Source organism: Chiloscyllium plagiosum, unplaced genomic scaffold (assembly GCF_037043375.1).
Source record: "Chiloscyllium plagiosum isolate Xiang-an unplaced genomic scaffold, Cpla_swu_hap1 HiC_scaffold_12, whole genome shotgun sequence".
NCBI lineage: Eukaryota > Metazoa > Chordata > Chondrichthyes > Orectolobiformes > Hemiscylliidae > Chiloscyllium > Chiloscyllium plagiosum.
In genome coordinates, this window is record NW_028270150.1 from 17,917,723 (window position 1) to 17,934,754 (window position 17,032).

The 17,032-nt window shown below is 63.7% G+C and overlaps 1 protein-coding gene across 2 annotated transcripts in view; it reads right to left on the minus strand.

Annotated features, from left to right (window-relative positions):
* Positions 1-728: 728 nt before the first annotated feature.
* atp5pf (ATP synthase peripheral stalk subunit F6) overlaps positions 729-17,032 on the minus strand; it is a 17,226-nt gene continuing 922 nt past the window's right edge. For both annotated transcript variants that reach the window (XM_087992475.1, XM_087992474.1), the window contains exons 2-4: positions 3,094-3,294; positions 1,161-1,285; positions 729-848 (exon numbers count right to left, since the gene is read on the minus strand). In XM_087992475.1, coding sequence (XP_087848601.1) covers positions 820-848; positions 1,161-1,285; positions 3,094-3,263 — 324 coding nt within the window. In that variant the 5' untranslated portion in view covers positions 3,264-3,294 and the 3' untranslated portion in view covers positions 729-819. The remainder of the gene's footprint in view (positions 849-1,160; positions 1,286-3,093; positions 3,295-17,032) is intronic.

Here is a 17,032-nt window from a genome sequence, read left to right on the forward strand (position 1 = left end):
CAACGGCTGAGGTTCCTTCAGCACTACCTCAGGGATCCCTCTACCTGCCTCATTTGTAGTCACAGCTTCTGCTCCCTGACCACTGAGCAAATTTGAGGGAATTAATTTAAGGTGTGGAACTACCTCCTGAACCACAGCAACCGGGAAACTGTCCCCTTTAAAAAACAATTTTCTAAACGACCTCTTAAACAAGTGAAACTTGAACTCAGGTCTCCCCCTCCATACGTCATTGTATTCAAACCACTAACTCTAGCTCATACCTCTGAGCCAGAGTTCCTCAAGCAACCAACACTGCTGTGGATGTGGTCACTATATAGTACAATGGAGCACCCGCTCTAATCATGCAGGTACAACACATTGTATCTTTATTTTACTTGCTGAGTTGTTAAAATTTCCTATTGGTCTTTTAGTTTTTAAATCTGTAAATATTTCTATTCACTTTCAATCTGAAAAGTAATTTGTTAAAGTCAAATTAGCAGCTTTTACCAACCAATAAACCTAAGGGTATCCTGTGATCTCACACTGATCCTGAGCTTCAGTTTATCCCAATGAGAAGATCTTACAAACTATGAATTGAAAAAGCACCTCTCCCCTCTGCGCCACAATCCCTGGAAAATTACTCAGGCTGTGCCTCACTCCAGATGTGATCTCTTGTTGCTGACCGTCTGAAGCTTACTGATGTATATTGAACAGATCAGAATGTGCAGTCAACACAACAACAAAAAAAGCACTTTAGTGCAGTGGAATTTATTAAATTACATTTACAGTCCCAGGTAATATCAAAGAACAGCTGATCTTTTCCTTTCTGAAGGTCATCACTCACTTGCTGACTTCATCAAATTTCGGTTCTGGATGATGAAAAATACAGACATTTCTTTAGAAACCTCAAATTCATATGAACAAAAGTTTTTAATCTTCAACATAATGCACAATTATTCCAATCCCACTCCTTCACTGGAGTTTAATCTTCCAGCAACTCTTAGGCAGCATCACACACAACTGTCACAAGATAAATATTTTCAACTTAAATGTTTAAAGTCAGTTTGCACAAGTTGCCTCGCGTTGCTCTGTCAGAATTGCAGTAAAAGTCTAAAACTGACCAAAGCCACCCATTCACAAGAATTTTTTTGCTTACAATCTACATTATTCAAGATGCCTACCTTCAAATTTAAAATCTGGGAATTTGGTGAGGTCTCCTCCCCCATAGAGCCGCTGCAACTTGGCAATCTCATCCTCCATGTTCTTCTGGTATTCTGGACCAGCATCCACAGGACCACCTGCTTTTCTGTATTAACAAAAAAGGCACATCAAATCCTTGTTTCCGCACTTTTCTGCCATTGTAACCAATTCACAACCAAAGTTAGTCTGCTCGTATCAAACACTGAAGATGCCCTCTTCACTTCTGCATTGGTATGCCTTCACCTTTCCACTGCCCCTTATCCCATTATTGTCCCTCCTGTCTTCTAGATCCTCTTGCATATTTTCAACTTCCTGTTTCCAATTTTACATTCTTCCAATTTGGGTTACACTTCACATTCCCATCATCCAACAACTAAGTTTCAATCCACTCCAACAACACTTCAACTTCCTGTGAGGATCACAGTCCCAATCCGAGTCCCATTAAGGTGTAACACATGCAGCTTGCACAGATCCCACTTGTCCCAGAACCAGTGCCAATTCCTGAGAAAGCTGATACCCTTCCCCCTGCACCAGTTCTCCAGCTGCGTGCTCAATCAACTCATCTTCCTGCTCTAATGCTCACTAGCACATGGCACTGGGAGTAATCCTGGGACTTTCCCGGGATTACTGATCAAGACTTTTTTTGGAAATTTCCTTCTTAACACCCTGACATGTGTCTTCAGGACCTCATCCCTCTCCTGACCTCCATCATTAGCGTTAAAGTGGGCCACAGCTTTTGGCTGATGGCGCTCCCACAGTGTGAATGTTATCACTTGGTGTCCTGTTCACACAGATTCACCGATGCTAAGGCAAATGTTCTTAAACAGTAAGATTCTTGCAGCTGCTCCACGCCATTATTGGACTGTGGCACGCCAGAAAGGCAACACCCCATTTTTGGGTTATGTTTACTGCTACAGAAATGCCCAACTGATCCCAAGACTATGGACTCCCCTGTAACTGTTGCTTTTCAATTCTTTTTTCCGACTGAGTTACCCATGGTGCCATGGTATTGACTCTGTTTGAATTCTCCTGAGGAACCATCACCCTCACTAGTTTCCAACTGGAATACCAATTAGCAAGTAAGACAGACTCAGGTGACTCCTGCACTATCTGCCTGCTTCTCTTAGCCTGGCAGTCACCCATTCCCTCTCTGTCTGTATGCTTCTAATCTGTGGAAGACCAGCTCCTGAAAAGTGTTATTTGCCTCCAGGATGAGGACAGAGACTCCAGACGCTGTTCAAGTTCAGAAATCCGGAATATGGGACTCCCAGATATGGGAGTTTGGAACACATGGAAAAGTCCAGAACGTCACACATACTGCAGACGTACACTCTTCACTCTTCCAACCTGCCGTCACATGACTCAAAGTTACCAGTTACTCTGAAAATATATGTGTGGAGTTAATATGAAAACTCAACGAGATATTTCAGATTTCCACTATCGAACATCTTCAGAGACAGATTTCACTACAATTATACAGCTCCTGAAGTTTACAAGGCACTCGCAGTAGTAGACAGGGATAGCACAAACACTTCCAAGAGAGTCACTGCAGATTTAAATTCCACGTTCTTCAGTGGGGTCTTTTATGTCTCCAAGCAAGATATTAAATTGAGATCCAGTCAATTCCCCCACCAGGTGGGTGTAAAACAAACAGGGAATTCCACCTGTATCCCAGTCATTATTTATACCTTGACCAACATGGAAAGAAATTATCTGCTGATTATCACACCGTTGTTTGTGGAAATTTGCTGTGCCAAAATGAGCTGCCATGTTTCTATCAGTAACAATTCCAAAAAGACTTATTTGCTGAATGATGGAACAGGCTCAAGAGGCTGAATGGCCTATTCCTGTTTCTAAAGAGGATAGCAAAGCAAGAATGAAGGCAATTTCTGATTTTGTCTTTAAGTCACTTACTTGCTCTTCGAGTCATACTCATGGATCTTATCAATAAAGAGCTTTTGGATTGGGTCGAGGTTCTTGGTCTTGTTAAACACCACAGCAGTGAGCCCGATGTTTCGCCGAAGCTCGATGGAAAGTGAAGATCGCAGGAGGGTGGAAAAACGCAACAATTGCTGCAAAGTCATGGCGGCCTGGTTATGCAAATCCAAACAAACACTGCAGAAAACAAACAGGATTTAAACTTCAAGAACAGGCAAATCACCCGAGCACCCGCCAAATCTGCAAACTTTCTGTTCATGACAGCAACAATCGACAGCAGCAGCACGGGGCAAGATCAGCACACTTAAACCTACAGTTTGCTCAGGCTGGACATTTCTGTAGGAAATGTAGCAGCAAGAGTAGGCAATTCGACACAATCCGAGCAGTTTTCAACCTCAAAACAGCATATTCCTCAGTATCTAAGAAAAATCTGTAAACCCACTTCTGGAAATGGTCAATGACTCAACATCCAGAGCGCTCCAAGCCACAGTATTCCAAAGATTCACAAAATATCAAGTGAGGAAATTTCTCCCAAACTATTTTCATGGATTCCTTATTCATAGATTTTCTTTCTATATGTTCCAGCCAAATCATCCCAGAATCACGGGAAAGGAATCTTCCAACTGGTACCACCTCTTTCATCCCTGACTCGAGTCTCCGCCAGACGCTCTGCACACCCAGTTAATCCCATGCCCAGATTCACTCCACCAACTGCCCAACCAATCTTGCCCCCAGCACAAAGCCTTCAGAATGCCCGTGCGCCACCCCCTCCTCCACTCACCCCTTCCCTCCCTCACCTTGCTCCTCTCTTGCCCTTTCCCATCTTCCCCCCTCACAGCCCCACCCTCCTTCACACCCATCCCCAAACCCTCCCCTCATCATTGCCTTCCAGCCCTCACCGTCAACCCCTCACCCAACTCTCCCTCTCTCTCCCCTCCGACCCTCTCTGCCCCTCTCCCCTCTCTCCTACCCTCTCTGCCCTCTCCTCTCCCACCCCACCCTCACTCAGCTCCTCTCCCCTCCCACCCACTCCCCCCTCCCTCCCCTCCCACCCACTCCCCCCTCCCTCCCCTCCCACCCACTCTCCCCTCCCTCCCCTCCCACCCACTCGCCCCTCCCTCCCCTCCCACCCACTCTCCCCTCCCTCCCCTCCCACCCACTCTCCCCTCCCTCCCCTCCACCCAATCTCCCCTCCCTCCCCTCCACCCACTCTCCCCTCCACCCACTCTCCCCTCTCTCCCCTCCCCCTCTCACCCCACCCCTCCCCCTCTCACCCCACCCCTCCCCCTCTCACCCCACCACTCCCCCCTCACACCCCACCACTCCCCCCTCAAACCTCACCTCTCCCCCCTCCCACCCACTCTACCCTCTCTCTCCCCCCTCGCTCTCCCCCTCTCTCCCTCACTCACCTCACACCCCACCTCTCCCCCCTCACACCCCACCTCTCCCCTCCCTCCCACACTCGCCCCCACCCACTCTCCCCTTCTCTCCCCCCATCTCTCCCCCCCATCGCTCCCTCTCTCCCCCCATCTCTCCCCCCCATCGCTCCCTCTCTCCCCCCATCTCTCCCCCCCATCGCTCCCTCTCTCCCCCCATCGCTCCCTCTCTCCCCCCATCGCTCCCTCTCTCCCCCCATCTCTCCCCCCCATCGCTCCCTCTCTCCCCCCATCTCTCCCCCCCATCGCTCCCTCTCTCCCCCATCTCTCCCCCCCATCGCTCCCTCTCTCCCCCCATCTCGCCCCCCCATCGCTCCCTCTCTTACCCCATCTCGCCCCGCCATCGCTCCCTCTCTCCCGCCATCGCTCCCTCTCTCCCCCCATCTCTCCCCCCCATCGCTCCCTCTCTCCCCCCATCTCTCCCCCCCATCGCTCCCTCTCTCCCCTCATCTCTCCCCCCCATCGCTCCCTCTCTCCCCCCATCTCTCCCCCCCATCGCTCCCTCTCTCCCCCCATCTCTCCGCCCCATCGCTCCCTCTCTCCCCCCATCTCTCCGCCCCATCGCTCCCTCTCTCCCCCCATCTCTCCGCCCCATCGCTCCCTCTCTCCCCCCATCTCTCCCCCCCATCGCTCCCTCTCTCCCCCCATCTCTCCCCCCCATCGCTCCCTCTCCCCCCCCATCTCTCCCCCCCATCGCTCCCTCTCTCCCCCCATCTCTCCCCCGCAGCGCTCCCTCTCTCCCCCCATCTCTCCCCCCCAGCGCTCCCTCTCTCTCCCCATCTCTCCCCCCCATCGCTCCCTCTCTGCCCCCATCGCTCCCTCTCTGCCCCCATCTCTCCCCCCCATCGCTCCCTCTCTCCCCCCCATCGCTCCCTCTCTCCCCCCATCTCTCCCCCCCATCGCTCCCTCTCTGCCCCCATCTCTCCCCCCCATCGCTCCCTCTCTGCCCCCATCTCTCCCCCCCATCGCTCCCTCTCTGCCCCCATCTCTCCCCCCCATCGCTCCCTCCCTGCCCCCATCTCTCCCCCCCATCGCTCCCTCCCTGCCCCCATCTCTCCCCCCCATCGCTCCCTCTCTGCCCCCATCTCTCCCCCCCATCGCTCCCTCTCTGCCCCCATCTCTCCCACCCATCGCTCCCTCTCTGCCCCCATCTCTCCCCCCCATCGCTCCCTCTCTCCCCCCCATCGCTCCCTCTCTCCCCCCATCTCTCCCCCCCATCGCTCCCTCTCTCCCCCCCATCGCTCCCTCTCTCCCCCCCATCGCTCCCTCTCTCCCCCCATCTCTCCCCCCCATCGCTGCCTCTCTCCCCCCCATCGCTCCCTCTCTCCCCCCCATCGCTCCCTCTCTCCCCCCCATCGCTCCCTCTCTCCCCCCCATCGCTCCCTCTCTCCCCCCCCATCGCTCCCTCTCTCCCCCCCCATCGCTCCCTCTCTCCCCCCCCATCGCTCCCTCTCTCCCCCCCCATCGCTCCCTCTCTCCCCCCCCATCGCTCCCTCTCTCCCCCCCCATCGCTCCCTCTCTCCCCCCCATCGCTCCCTCTCTCCCCCCCATCGCTCCCTCTCTCCCCCCCCATCGCTCCCTCTCTCCCCCCCCATCGCTCCCTCTCTCCCCCCCCATCGCTCCCTCTCTCCCCCCCCATCGCTCCCTCTCTCCCCCCCCATCGCTCCCTCTCTCCCCCCCCATCGCTCCCTCTCTCCCCCCCCATCGCTCCCTCTCTCCCCCCCCATCGCTCCCTCTCTCCCCCCCCATCGCTCCCTCTCTCCCCCCCCATCGCTCCCTCTCTCCCCCCCCATCGCTCCCTCTCTCCCCCCCCATCGCTCCCTCTCTCCCCCCCCATCGCTCCCTCTCTCCCCCCCCATCGCTCCCTCTCTCCCCCCCCATCGCTCCCTCTCTCCCCCCCCATCGCTCCCTCTCTCCCCCCCCATCGCTCCCTCTCTCCCCCCCCATCGCTCCCTCTCTCCCCCCCCATCGCTCCCTCTCTCCCCCCCCATCGCTCCCTCTCTCCCCCCCCATCGCTCCCTCTCTGCCCCCCCATCGCTCCCTCTCTGCCCCCCCATCGCTCCCTCTCTGCCCCCATCTCTCCCCCCCATCGCTCCCTCTCTGCCCCCATCTCTCCCCCCCATCGCTCCCTCTCTGCCCCCATCTCTCCCCCCATCGCTCCCTCTCTGCCCCCATCTCTCCCCCCCATCGCTCCCTCTCTGCCCCCATCTCTCCCCCCCATCGCTCCCTCTCTCCCCCCATCTCTCGCCCCCATCGCTCCCTCTCTCCCCCCCCATCGCTCCCTCTCTCCCCCCCCATCGCTCCCTCTCTCCCCCCCCATCGCTCCCTCTCTCCCCCCCCATCGCTCCCTCTCTCCCCCCCCCATCGCTCCCTCTCTCCCCCCCCATCGCTCCCTCTCTCCCCCCCCATCGCTCCCTCTCTCCCCCCCATCGCTCCCTCTCTGCCCCCATCTCTCCCCCCCATCGCTCCCTCTCTCCCATCGCTCCCTCTCTCCCCCCATCTCTCCCCCCCATCGCTCCCTCTCTCCCCCCCATCGCTCCCTCTCTCCCCCCATCTCTCCCCCCCATCGCTCCCTCTCTCCCCCCCATCGCTCCCTCTCTCCCCCCCCATCGCTCCCTCTCTCCCCCCCCATCGCTCCCTCTCTCCCCCCCCATCGCTCCCTCTCTCCCCCCCCATCGCTCCCTCTCTCCCCCCCCATCGCTCCCTCTCTCCCCCCCCATCGCTCCCTCTCTCCCCCCCCATCGCTCCCTCTCTCCCCCCCCATCGCTCCCTCTCTCCCCCCCCATCGCTCCCTCTCTCCCCCCCATCGCTCCCTCTCTGCCCCCATCTCTCCCCCCCATCGCTCCCTCTCTCCCATCGCTCCCTCTCTCCCCCCATCTCTCCCCCCCATCGCTCCCTCTCTCCCCCCCATCGCTCCCTCTCTCCCCCCATCTCTCCCCCCCATCGCTCCCTCTCTCCCCCCCTCTCTCCCCCCCATCGCTCCCTCTCTCCCCCCCATCGCTCCCTCTCTCCCCCCCCATCGCTCCCTCTCTCCCCCCCATCGCTCCCTCTCTCCCCCCCCATCGCTCCCTCTCTCCCCCCCCCATCGCTCCCTCTCTCCCCCCCCATCGCTCCCTCTCTCCCCCCCCCATCGCTCCCTCTCTCCCCCCCCCATCGCTCCCTCTCTCCCCCCCCCATCGCTCCCTCTCTCCCCCCCCCATCGCTCCCTCTCTCCCCCCCCCATCGCTCCCTCTCTCCCCCCCATCGCTCCCCCCCATCGCTCCCTCTCTGCCCCCATCTCTCCCCCCCATCGCTCCCTCTCTGCCCCCATTTCTCCCCCCCATCGCTCCCTCTCTGCCCCCATCTCTCCCCCCCATCGCTCCCTCTCTCCCCCCCATCGCTCCCTCTCTCCCCCCATCTCTCCCCCCCATCGCTCCCTCTCTCCCCCCCATCGCTCCCTCTCTCCCCCCCCATCGCTCCCTCTCTCCCCCCCCATCGCTCCCTCTCTCCCCCCCCATCGCTCCCTCTCTCCCCCCACATCGCTCCCTCTCTCCCCCCCCATCGCTCCCTCTCTTCCCCCCCCATCGCTCCCTCTATCCCCCCCCATCGCTCCCTCTATCCCCCCCCATCGCTCCCTCTCTCCCCCCCATCGCTCCCTCTCTCCCCCCATCTCTCCCCCCCATCGCTCCCTCTCTCCCCCCCCATCGCTCCCTCTCTCCCCCCCCCCATCGCTCCCTCTCTCCCCCCCTATCGCTCCCTCTCTCCCCCCCCCATCGCTCCCTCTCTCCCCCCCATCGCTCCCTCTCTCCCCCCCCCATCGCTCCCTCTCTCCCCCCCCCATCGCTCCCTCTCTCCCCCCCCATCGCTCCCTCTCTCCCCCCCCATCGCTCCCTCTCTCCCCCCCCATCGCTCCCTCTCTCCCCCCCAATCGCTCCCTCTCTCCCCCCCATCGCTCCCCCCCATCGCTCCCTCTCTCCCCCCATCTCTCCCCCCCATCGCTCCCTCTCTCCCCCCATCTCTCCCCCCCATCGCTCCCTCTCTCCCCCCATCTCTCCCCCCCATCGCTCCCTCTCTCCCGCCATCTCTCCCCCCCATCGCTCCCTCTCTCCCCCCATCGCTCCCCCCCATCTCTCCCCCCCATCGCTCCCTCTCTCCCCCCCATCGCTCCCTCTCTCCCCCCATCTCTCCCCCCCATCGCTCCCTCTCTGCCCCCATCTCTCCCCCCCATCGCTCCCTCTCTGCCCCCATCTCTCCCCCCCATCGCTCCCTCTCTCCCCCCCATCGCTCCCTCTCTCCCCCCATCTCTCCCCCCCATCGCTCCCTCTCTCCCCCCCATCGCTCCCTCTCTCCCCCCCCATCGCTCCCTCTCTCCCCCCCCATCGCTCCCTCTCTCCCATCGCTCCCTCTCTCCCCCCATCTCTCCCCCCCCATCGCTCCCTCTCTCCCCCCCATCGCTCCCTCTCTCCCCCCCCATCGCTCCCTCTCTCCCCCCCCATCGCTCCCTCTCTCCCCCCCCATCGCTCCCTCTCTCCCCCCCCATCGCTCCCTCTCTCCCCCCCCCATCGCTCCCTCTCTCCCCCCCAATCGCTCCCTCTCTCCCCCCCCCATCGCTCCCTCCCATCGCTCCCTCTCTGCCCCCATCTCTCCCCCCCATCGCTCCCTCTCTCCCCCCCCATCGCTCCCTCTCTCCCCCCATCTCTCCCCCCCATCGCTCCCTCTCTGCCCCCATCTCTCCCCCCCATCGCTCCCTCTCTCCCCCCCCATCGCTCCCTCTCTCCCCCCCCATCGCTCCCTCTCTCCCCCCCCATCGCTCCCTCTCTCCCCCCCCATCGCTCCCTCTCTCCCCCCCCATCGCTCCCTCTCTCCCCCCCCATCGCTCCCTCTCTCCCCCCCCATCGCTCCCTCTCTGCCCCCCCATCGCTCCCTCTCTGCCCCCATCTCTCCCCCCCATCGCTCCCTCTCTCCCCCCATCTCTCCCCCCCATCGCTCCCTCTCTCCCCCCATCTCTCCCCCCCATCGCTCCCTCTCTCCCGCCATCTCTCCCCCCCATCGCTCCCTCTCTCCCGCCATCTCTCCCCCCCATCGCTCCCTCTCTCCCCCCATCGCTCCCCCCCATCTCTCCCCCCCATCGCTCCCTCTCTCCCCCCCATCGCTCCCTCTCTCCCCCCATCTCTCCCCCCCATCGCTCCCTCTCTGCCCCCATCTCTCCCCCCCATCGCTCCCTCTCTGCCCCCATCTCTCCCCCCCATCGCTCCCTCTCTCCCCCCCATCGCTCCCTCTCTCCCCCCATCTCTCCCCCCCATCGCTCCCTCTCTCCCCCCCATCGCTCCCTCTCTCCCCCCCCATCGCTCCCTCTCTCCCCCCCCATCGCTCCCTCTCTCCCATCGCTCCCTCTCTCCCCCCATCTCTCCCCCCCATCGCTCCCTCTCTCCCCCCCATCGCTCCCTCTCTCCCCCCCCATCGCTCCCTCTCTCCCCCCCCATCGCTCCCTCTCTCCCCCCCCATCGCTCCCTCTCTCCCCCCCCCATCGCTCCCTCTCTCCCCCCCAATCGCTCCCTCTCTCCCCCCCCCATCGCTCCCTCCCATCGCTCCCTCTCTGCCCCCATCTCTCCCCCCCATCGCTCCCTCTCTCCCCCCCATCGCTCCCTCTCTCCCCCCATCGCTCCCTCTCTGCCCCCATCTCTCCCCCCCATCGCTCCCTCTCTCCCCCCCATCGCTCCCTCTCTCCCCCCATCTCTCCCCCCCATCGCTCCCTCTCTCCCCCCCATCGCTCCCTCTCTCCCCCCCCATCGCTCCCTCTCTCCCCCCCCATCGCTCCCTCTCTCCCATCGCTCCCTCTCTCCCCCCATCTCTCCCCCCCATCGCTCCCTCTCTCCCCCCCATCGCTCCCTCTCTCCCCCCCCATCGCTCCCTTTCTCCCCCCCCATCGCTCCCTCTCTCCCCCCCCCAATCGCTCCCTCTCTCCCCCCCCCATCGCTCCCTCTCTCCCCCCCCCATCGCTCCCTCTCTCCCCCCCAATCGCTCCCTCTCTCCCCCCCCCATCGCTCCCTCTCTCCCCCCCATCGCTCCCCCCCATCGCTCCCTCTCTGCCCCCATCTCTCCCCCCCATCGCTCCCTCTCTCCCCCCATCTCTCCCCCCCATCGCTCCCTCTCTCCCCCCCATCGCTCCCTCTCTCCCCCCCATCGCTCCCTCTCTCCCCCCCATCGCTCCCTCTCTCCCCCCCATCGCTCCCTCTCTCCCCCCCCCATCGCTCCCTCTCTCCCCCCCCATCGCTCCCTCTCTCCCCCCCCATCGCTCCCTCTCTCCCCCCCCATCGCTCCCTCTCTCCCCCCCCATCGCTCCCTCTCTCCCCCCCCATCGCTCCCTCTCTCCCCCCCCATCGCTCCCTCTCTCCCCCCCCATCGCTCCCTCTCTCCCCCCCCCATCGCTCCCTCTCTCCCCCCCCCATCGCTCCCTCTCTCCCCCCCCATCGCTCCCTCTCTCCCCCCCCATCGCTCCCTCTCTCCCCCCCCCATCGCTCCCTCTCTCCCCCCCATCGCTCCCCCCCATCGCTCCCTCTCTGCCCCCATCTCTCCCCCCCATCGCTCCCTCTCTCCCCCCATCTCTCCCTCTCTCCCCCCCATCGCTCCCTCTCTCCCCCCCATCGCTCCCTCTCTCCCCCCCCCATCGCTCCCTCTCTCCCCCCCCATCGCTCCCTCTCTCCCCCCCCATCGCTCCCTCTCTCCCCCCCCCATCGCTCCCTCTCTCCCCCCCATCGCTCCCCCCCATCGCTCCCTCTCTGCCCCCATCTCTCCCCCCCATCGCTCCCTCTCTCCCCCCATCTCTCCCTCTCTCCCCCCCATCGCTCCCTCTCTCCCCCCCATCGCTCCCTCTCTCCCCCCCATCGCTCCCTCTCTCCCCCCCATCGCTCCCTCTCTCCCCCCCATCGCTCCCTCTCTCCCCCCCATCGCTCCCTCTCTCCCCCCCCATCGCTCCCTCTCTCCCCCCCCATCGCTCCCTCTCTCCCCCCCCATCGCTCCCTCTCTCCCCCCCCATCGCTCCCTCTCTCCCCCCCCATCGCTCCCTCTCTCCCCCCCCATCGCTCCCTCTCTCCCCCCCCATCGCTCCCTCTCTCCCCCCCCATCGCTCCCTCTCTCCCCCCCCATCGCTCCCTCTCTCCCCCCCCATCGCTCCCTCTCTCCCCCCCCATCGCTCCCTCTCTCCCCCCCCATCGCTCCCCCCCATCGCTCCCTCTCTGCCCCCATCTCTCCCCCCCATCGCTCCCTCTCTCCCCCCATCTCTCCCCCCCATCGCTCCCTCTCTCCCCCCCATCGCTCCCTCTCTCCCCCCATCTCTCCCCCCCCATCGCTCCCTCTCTCCCCCCCATCGCTCCCTCTCTCCCCCCCATCGCTCCCTCTCTCCCCCCCCATCGCTCCCTCTCTCCCCCCCCATCGCTCCCTCTCTCCCCCCCCATCGCTCCCTCTCCCCCCCCCCATCGCTCCCTCTCTCCCCCCCCATCGCTCCCTCTCTCCCCCCCCATCGCTCCCTCTCTCCCCCCCCATCGCTCCCTCTCTCCCCCCCCATCGCTCCCTCTCTCCCCCCCCATCGCTCCCTCTCTCCCCCCCCATCGCTCCCTCTCTCCCCCCCCATCGCTCCCTCTCTCCCCCCCCATCGCTCCCTCTCTCCCCCCCCATCGCTCCCTCTCTCCCCCCCCATCGCTCCCTCTCTCCCCCCCCCATCGCTCCCTCTCTCCCCCCCCCATCGCTCCCTCTCTCCCCCCCCCATCGCTCCCTCTCTCCCCCCCCCATCGCTCCCCCCCATCGCTCCCTCTCTGCCCCCATCTCTCCCCCATCGCTCCCTCTCTCCCCCCCATCGCTCCCTCTCTCCCCCCCATCTCTCCCCCCCATCGCTCCCTCTCTCCCCCCCATCGCTCCCTCTCTCCCCCCATCGCTCCCTCTCTCCCCCCCCATCGCTCCCTCTCTCCCCCCCCATCGCTCCCTCTCTCCCCCCCCATCGCTCCCTCTCTCCCCCCCATCGCTCCCTCTCTCCCCCCCATCGCTCCCTCTCTCCCCCCCATCGCTCCCTCTCTCCCCCCCATCGCTCCCTCTCTCCCCCCCATCGCTCCCTCTCTCCCCCCCCATCGCTCCCTCTCTCCCCCCCCATCGCTCCCTCTCTCCCCCCCCATCGCTCCTCTCTCCCCCCCCATCGCTCCCTCTCTCCCCCCCCATCGCTCCCTCTCTCCCCCCCCATCGCTCCCTCTCTCCCCCCCCATCGCTCCCTCTCTCCCCCCCCATCGCTCCCTCTCTCCCCCCATCGCTCCCTCTCTCCCCCCCATCGCTCCCTCTCTCCCCCCATCTCTCCCCCCATCGCTCCCTCTCTCCCCCCCCATCGCTCCCTCTCTCCCCCCCCCATCGCTCCCTCTCTGCCCCCCCATCGCTCCCTCTCTCCCCCCCCCATCGCTCCCTCTCTCCCCCCCCATCGCTCCCTCTCTCCCCCCCATCGCTCCCTCTCTCCCCCCATCTCTCCCCCCCATCGCTCCCTCTCTCCCCCCCCATCGCTCCTCTCTCCCCCCCCATCGCTCCTCTCTCCCCCCCAATCGCTCCCTCTCTGCCCCCCCATCGCTCCCTCTCTCCCCCCCCATCGCTCCCTCTCTCCCCCCCCATCGCTCCCTCTCTCCCCCCCATCGCTCCTCTCTCCCCCGCCATCGCTCCTCTCTCCCCCGCCATCGCTCCCTCTCTCCCCCGCCATCGCTCCCTCTCTCCCCCCCATCGCTCCCTCTCTCCCCCATCTCTCCCCCCATCGCTCCCTCTCTCCCCCCCCATCGCTCCCTCTCTCCCCCCCCCCATCGCTCCCTCTCTCCCCCCCCATCGCTCCCTCTCTCCCCCCCATCGCTCCCTCTCTCCCCCCTCTCCCCCCCATCGCTCCCTCTCTCCCCCATCTCTCCCCCCATCGCTCCTCTCTCCCCCCATCTCTCCCCCCATCGCTCCCTCTCTCCCCCCCCATCGCTCCCTCTCCCCCCCCATCGCTCCCTCTCTCCCCCCATCGCTCCCTCTCTCCCCCATCTCTCCCCCCCATCGCTCCCTCTCTCCCCCCCCATCGCTCCCTCTCTCCCCCCCCCATCGCTCCCTCTCTCCCCCCCCATCGCTCCCTCTCTCCCCCCCATCGCTCCCTCTCTCCCCCCCCATCGCTCCCTCTCTCCCCCCCCATCGCTCCCTCTCTCCCCCCCCATCGCTCCCTCTCTCCCCCCATCTCTCCCCCCATCGCTCCCTCTCTCCCCCCATCTCTCCCCCCCCATCGCTCCCTCTCTCCCCCATCTCTCCCCCCATCGCTCCCTCTCTCCCCCATCTCTCCCCCCCATCGCTCCCTCTCTCCCCCATCTCTCCCCCCATCGCTCCCTCTCTCCCCCCATCTCTCCCCCCCATCGCTCCCTCTCTCCCCCCCATCTCTCCCCCCCATCGCTCCCTCTCTCCCCCCATCTCTCCCCCCCATCGCTCCCTCTCTCCCCCATCTCTCCCCCCATCGCTCCCTCTCTCCCCCCATCTCTCCCCCCATCGCTCCCTCTCTCCCCCCATCTCTCCCCCCCATCGCTCCCTCTCTCCCCCCATCTCTCCCCCCCATCGCTCCCTCTCTCCCGCCATCTCTCCCCCCCATCGCTCCCTCTCTCCCGCCATCTCTCCCCCCATCGCTCCCTCTCTCCCGCCATCTCTCCCCCCCATCGCTCCCTCTCTCCCGCCATCTCTCCCCCCCATCGCTCCCTCTCTCCCCCCATCGCTCCCCCCCCATCTCTCCCCCCCATCGCTCCCTCTCTCCCCCCCCATCGCTCCCTCTCTCCCCCCCATCGCTCCCTCTCTCCCCCCCATCGCTCCCCCCCCATCGCTCCCTCTCTCCCCCCATCTCTCCCCCCCATCGCTCCCTCTCTCCCCCCCATCGCTCCCTCTCTCCCCCCCCATCGCTCCCTCTCTCCCCCCCATCACTCCCCCCCATCGCTCCCTCTCTGCCCCCATCTCTCCCCCCCATCGCTCCCTCTCTCCCCCCCATCGCTCCCTCTCTCCCCCCATCTCTCCCTCCCATCGCTCCCTCTCTCCCCCCATCTCTCCCCCCCATCGCTCCCTCTCTCCCCCCATCTCTCCCCCCCATCGCTCCCTCTCTCCCCCCATCGCTCCCTCTCTCCCGCCATCTCTCCCCCCCCATCGCTCCCTCTCTCCCCCCATCGCTCCCCCCCCATCTCTCCGCCCCATCGCTCCCTCTCTCCCCCCATCGCTCCCTCTCTGCCCCCATCTCTCCCCCCCATCGCTCCCTCTCTGCCCCCATCTCTCCCCCCCATCGCTCCCTCTCTGCCCCCATCTCTCCCCCCCATCGCTCCCTCTCTGCCCCCATCTCTCCCCCCCATCGCTCCCTCTCTGCCCCCATCTCTCCCACCCATCGCTCCCTCTCTGCCCCATCTCTCCCCCCCATCGCTCCCTCTCTCCCCCCCCATCGCTCCCTCTCTCCCCCCATCTCTCCCCCCCATCGCTCCCTCTCTCCCATCTCTCCCCCCCATCGCTCCCTCTCTCCCCCCATCTCTCCCCCCCATCGCTCCCTCTCACCCCCATCGCTCCCTCTCTGCCCCCATCTCTCCCACCCATCGCTCCCTCTCTCCCCCCCATCGCTCCCTCTCTCCCCCCATCTCTCCCCCCCATCGCCCCCTCTCTCCCCCATCTCTCCCCCCCATCGCTCCCTCTCTCCCCCCATCTCTCCCCCCCATCGCTCCCTCTCTCCCCCCATCTCTCCCCCCCATCGCTCCCTCTCTCCCCCATCTCTCCCCCCCATCGCTCCCTCTCTCCCCCCCATCGCTCCCTCTCTACCCCCATCTCTCCGCCCATCGCTCCCTCTCTCCCCCCATCTCTCCCCCCCCATCGCTCCCTCTCTCCCCCATCTCTCCCCCCCATCGCTCCCTCTCTCCCCCCATCTCTCCCCCCCATCGCTCCCCTCTCTCCCCCATCTCTCCCCACAGAGCTCCCTCTCTCCCCCCATCTCTCCCCCGCATCGCTCCCTCTCTCCCCCCATCGCTCCCTCTCTCCCCCCATCGCTCCCCCTCTCCCCCCATCGCTCCCCCTCTCCCCCCATCGCTCCCCCTCTCCCCCCCATCGCTCCCCTCCCCCCCATCGCTCCCCCCATCACCTCCCCCAACCCAACTCACACCCCCCATCTCCCACACTCCCCCCCATCTCTTCCCCCCAACTCTCCTCTCTCCCCCCCATCTCATCCCCCACTCACCCCCATCTCTCCATCTCTCCCCCCCATCTCTTCCCCTCATCTCTCCATCTCTCCCCCCCCATCTCTTCCCCTCATCTCTCCAACTCTCCCCCCCATCTCTTCCCCTCATCTCTCCATCTCTCCCCCCCCACATCCTCACCCTCATCACTCCCCATCTCTCCCCCCCCCATCCTCTTCCCCCTCATCTCTCCCATCTCTCCCCCCATCTCTCCCCATCTCACTCTCCATCCCCCCCCATCTCTCCCTCACTCCCATCTCTCCCCCATCTCTTCCCCTCAACTCTCCATCTCTCCCCCATCTCTCTCTCCCCTCCATCTCTCCCCCATCTCTCCTCCCCATCTCTCCCCCTCTCATCATCTTCTCCCCCCATCTCTCCCCCAACTCTCACTCTCCCATCTCTCCCCTCATCTCTCCCCACTCTCCCCCCATCTCTCCTCTCCCCCCATCTCTTCCCCTCATCTCTCCATCTCTCCCCCCATCTCTTCCCCTCATCTCTCCATCTCTCCCCCCCATCTCTCCCCTCATCTCTCCATCTCCCCCCATCTCTCCCTCATCTCTCCATCTCTCCCCCCATCTCTTCCTCTCTCCATCTCTCCCCCCATCTCTTCCCCTATCTCTCTCCCCCCCTCCCATCTCTCCCCCCATCTCTCCCCTCCTCATCTCATCTCTCCCCCCATCTCCTCTCCCACTCCCATCTCTTCCCCTCATCTCTCCATCTCTCCCCCCCCATCTCTTCCCCTCATCTCTCCATCTCTCCCCCCATCTCTTCCCCTCATCCTCTCCATCTCTCCCCCCCATCTCTTCCCTCATCACTCCATCTCTCCCCCCCATCTCTTCCCTCATCTCTCCTCTCTCCCCCTCATCTCTCCATCTCTCCCCCCCATCTCTTCCCTCATCTCTCCCTCTCTCCCCCCCATCTCTTCCCTCATCTCTCCATCTCTCCCCCCCCATCTCTACCCCTCATCTCTCCATCTCTCCCCCCCATCTCTTCCCCTCATCTCTCCATCTCTCCCGCCCATCTCTTCCCCTCATCACTCCATCTCTCCCCCCCATCTCTTCCCCTCATCTCTCCCTCTCTCTCCCCTCATCTCTCCATCTCTCCCCCCCATCTCTTCCCCTCATCTCTCCCTCTCTCCCCCCCATCTCTTCCCCTCATCTCTCCATCTCTCCCCCCCATCTCTACCCCTCATCTCTCCATCTCTCCCCCCCATCTCTTCCCCTCATCTCTCCATCGCTCCCCCCCATCTCTTCCCCTCATCTCTCC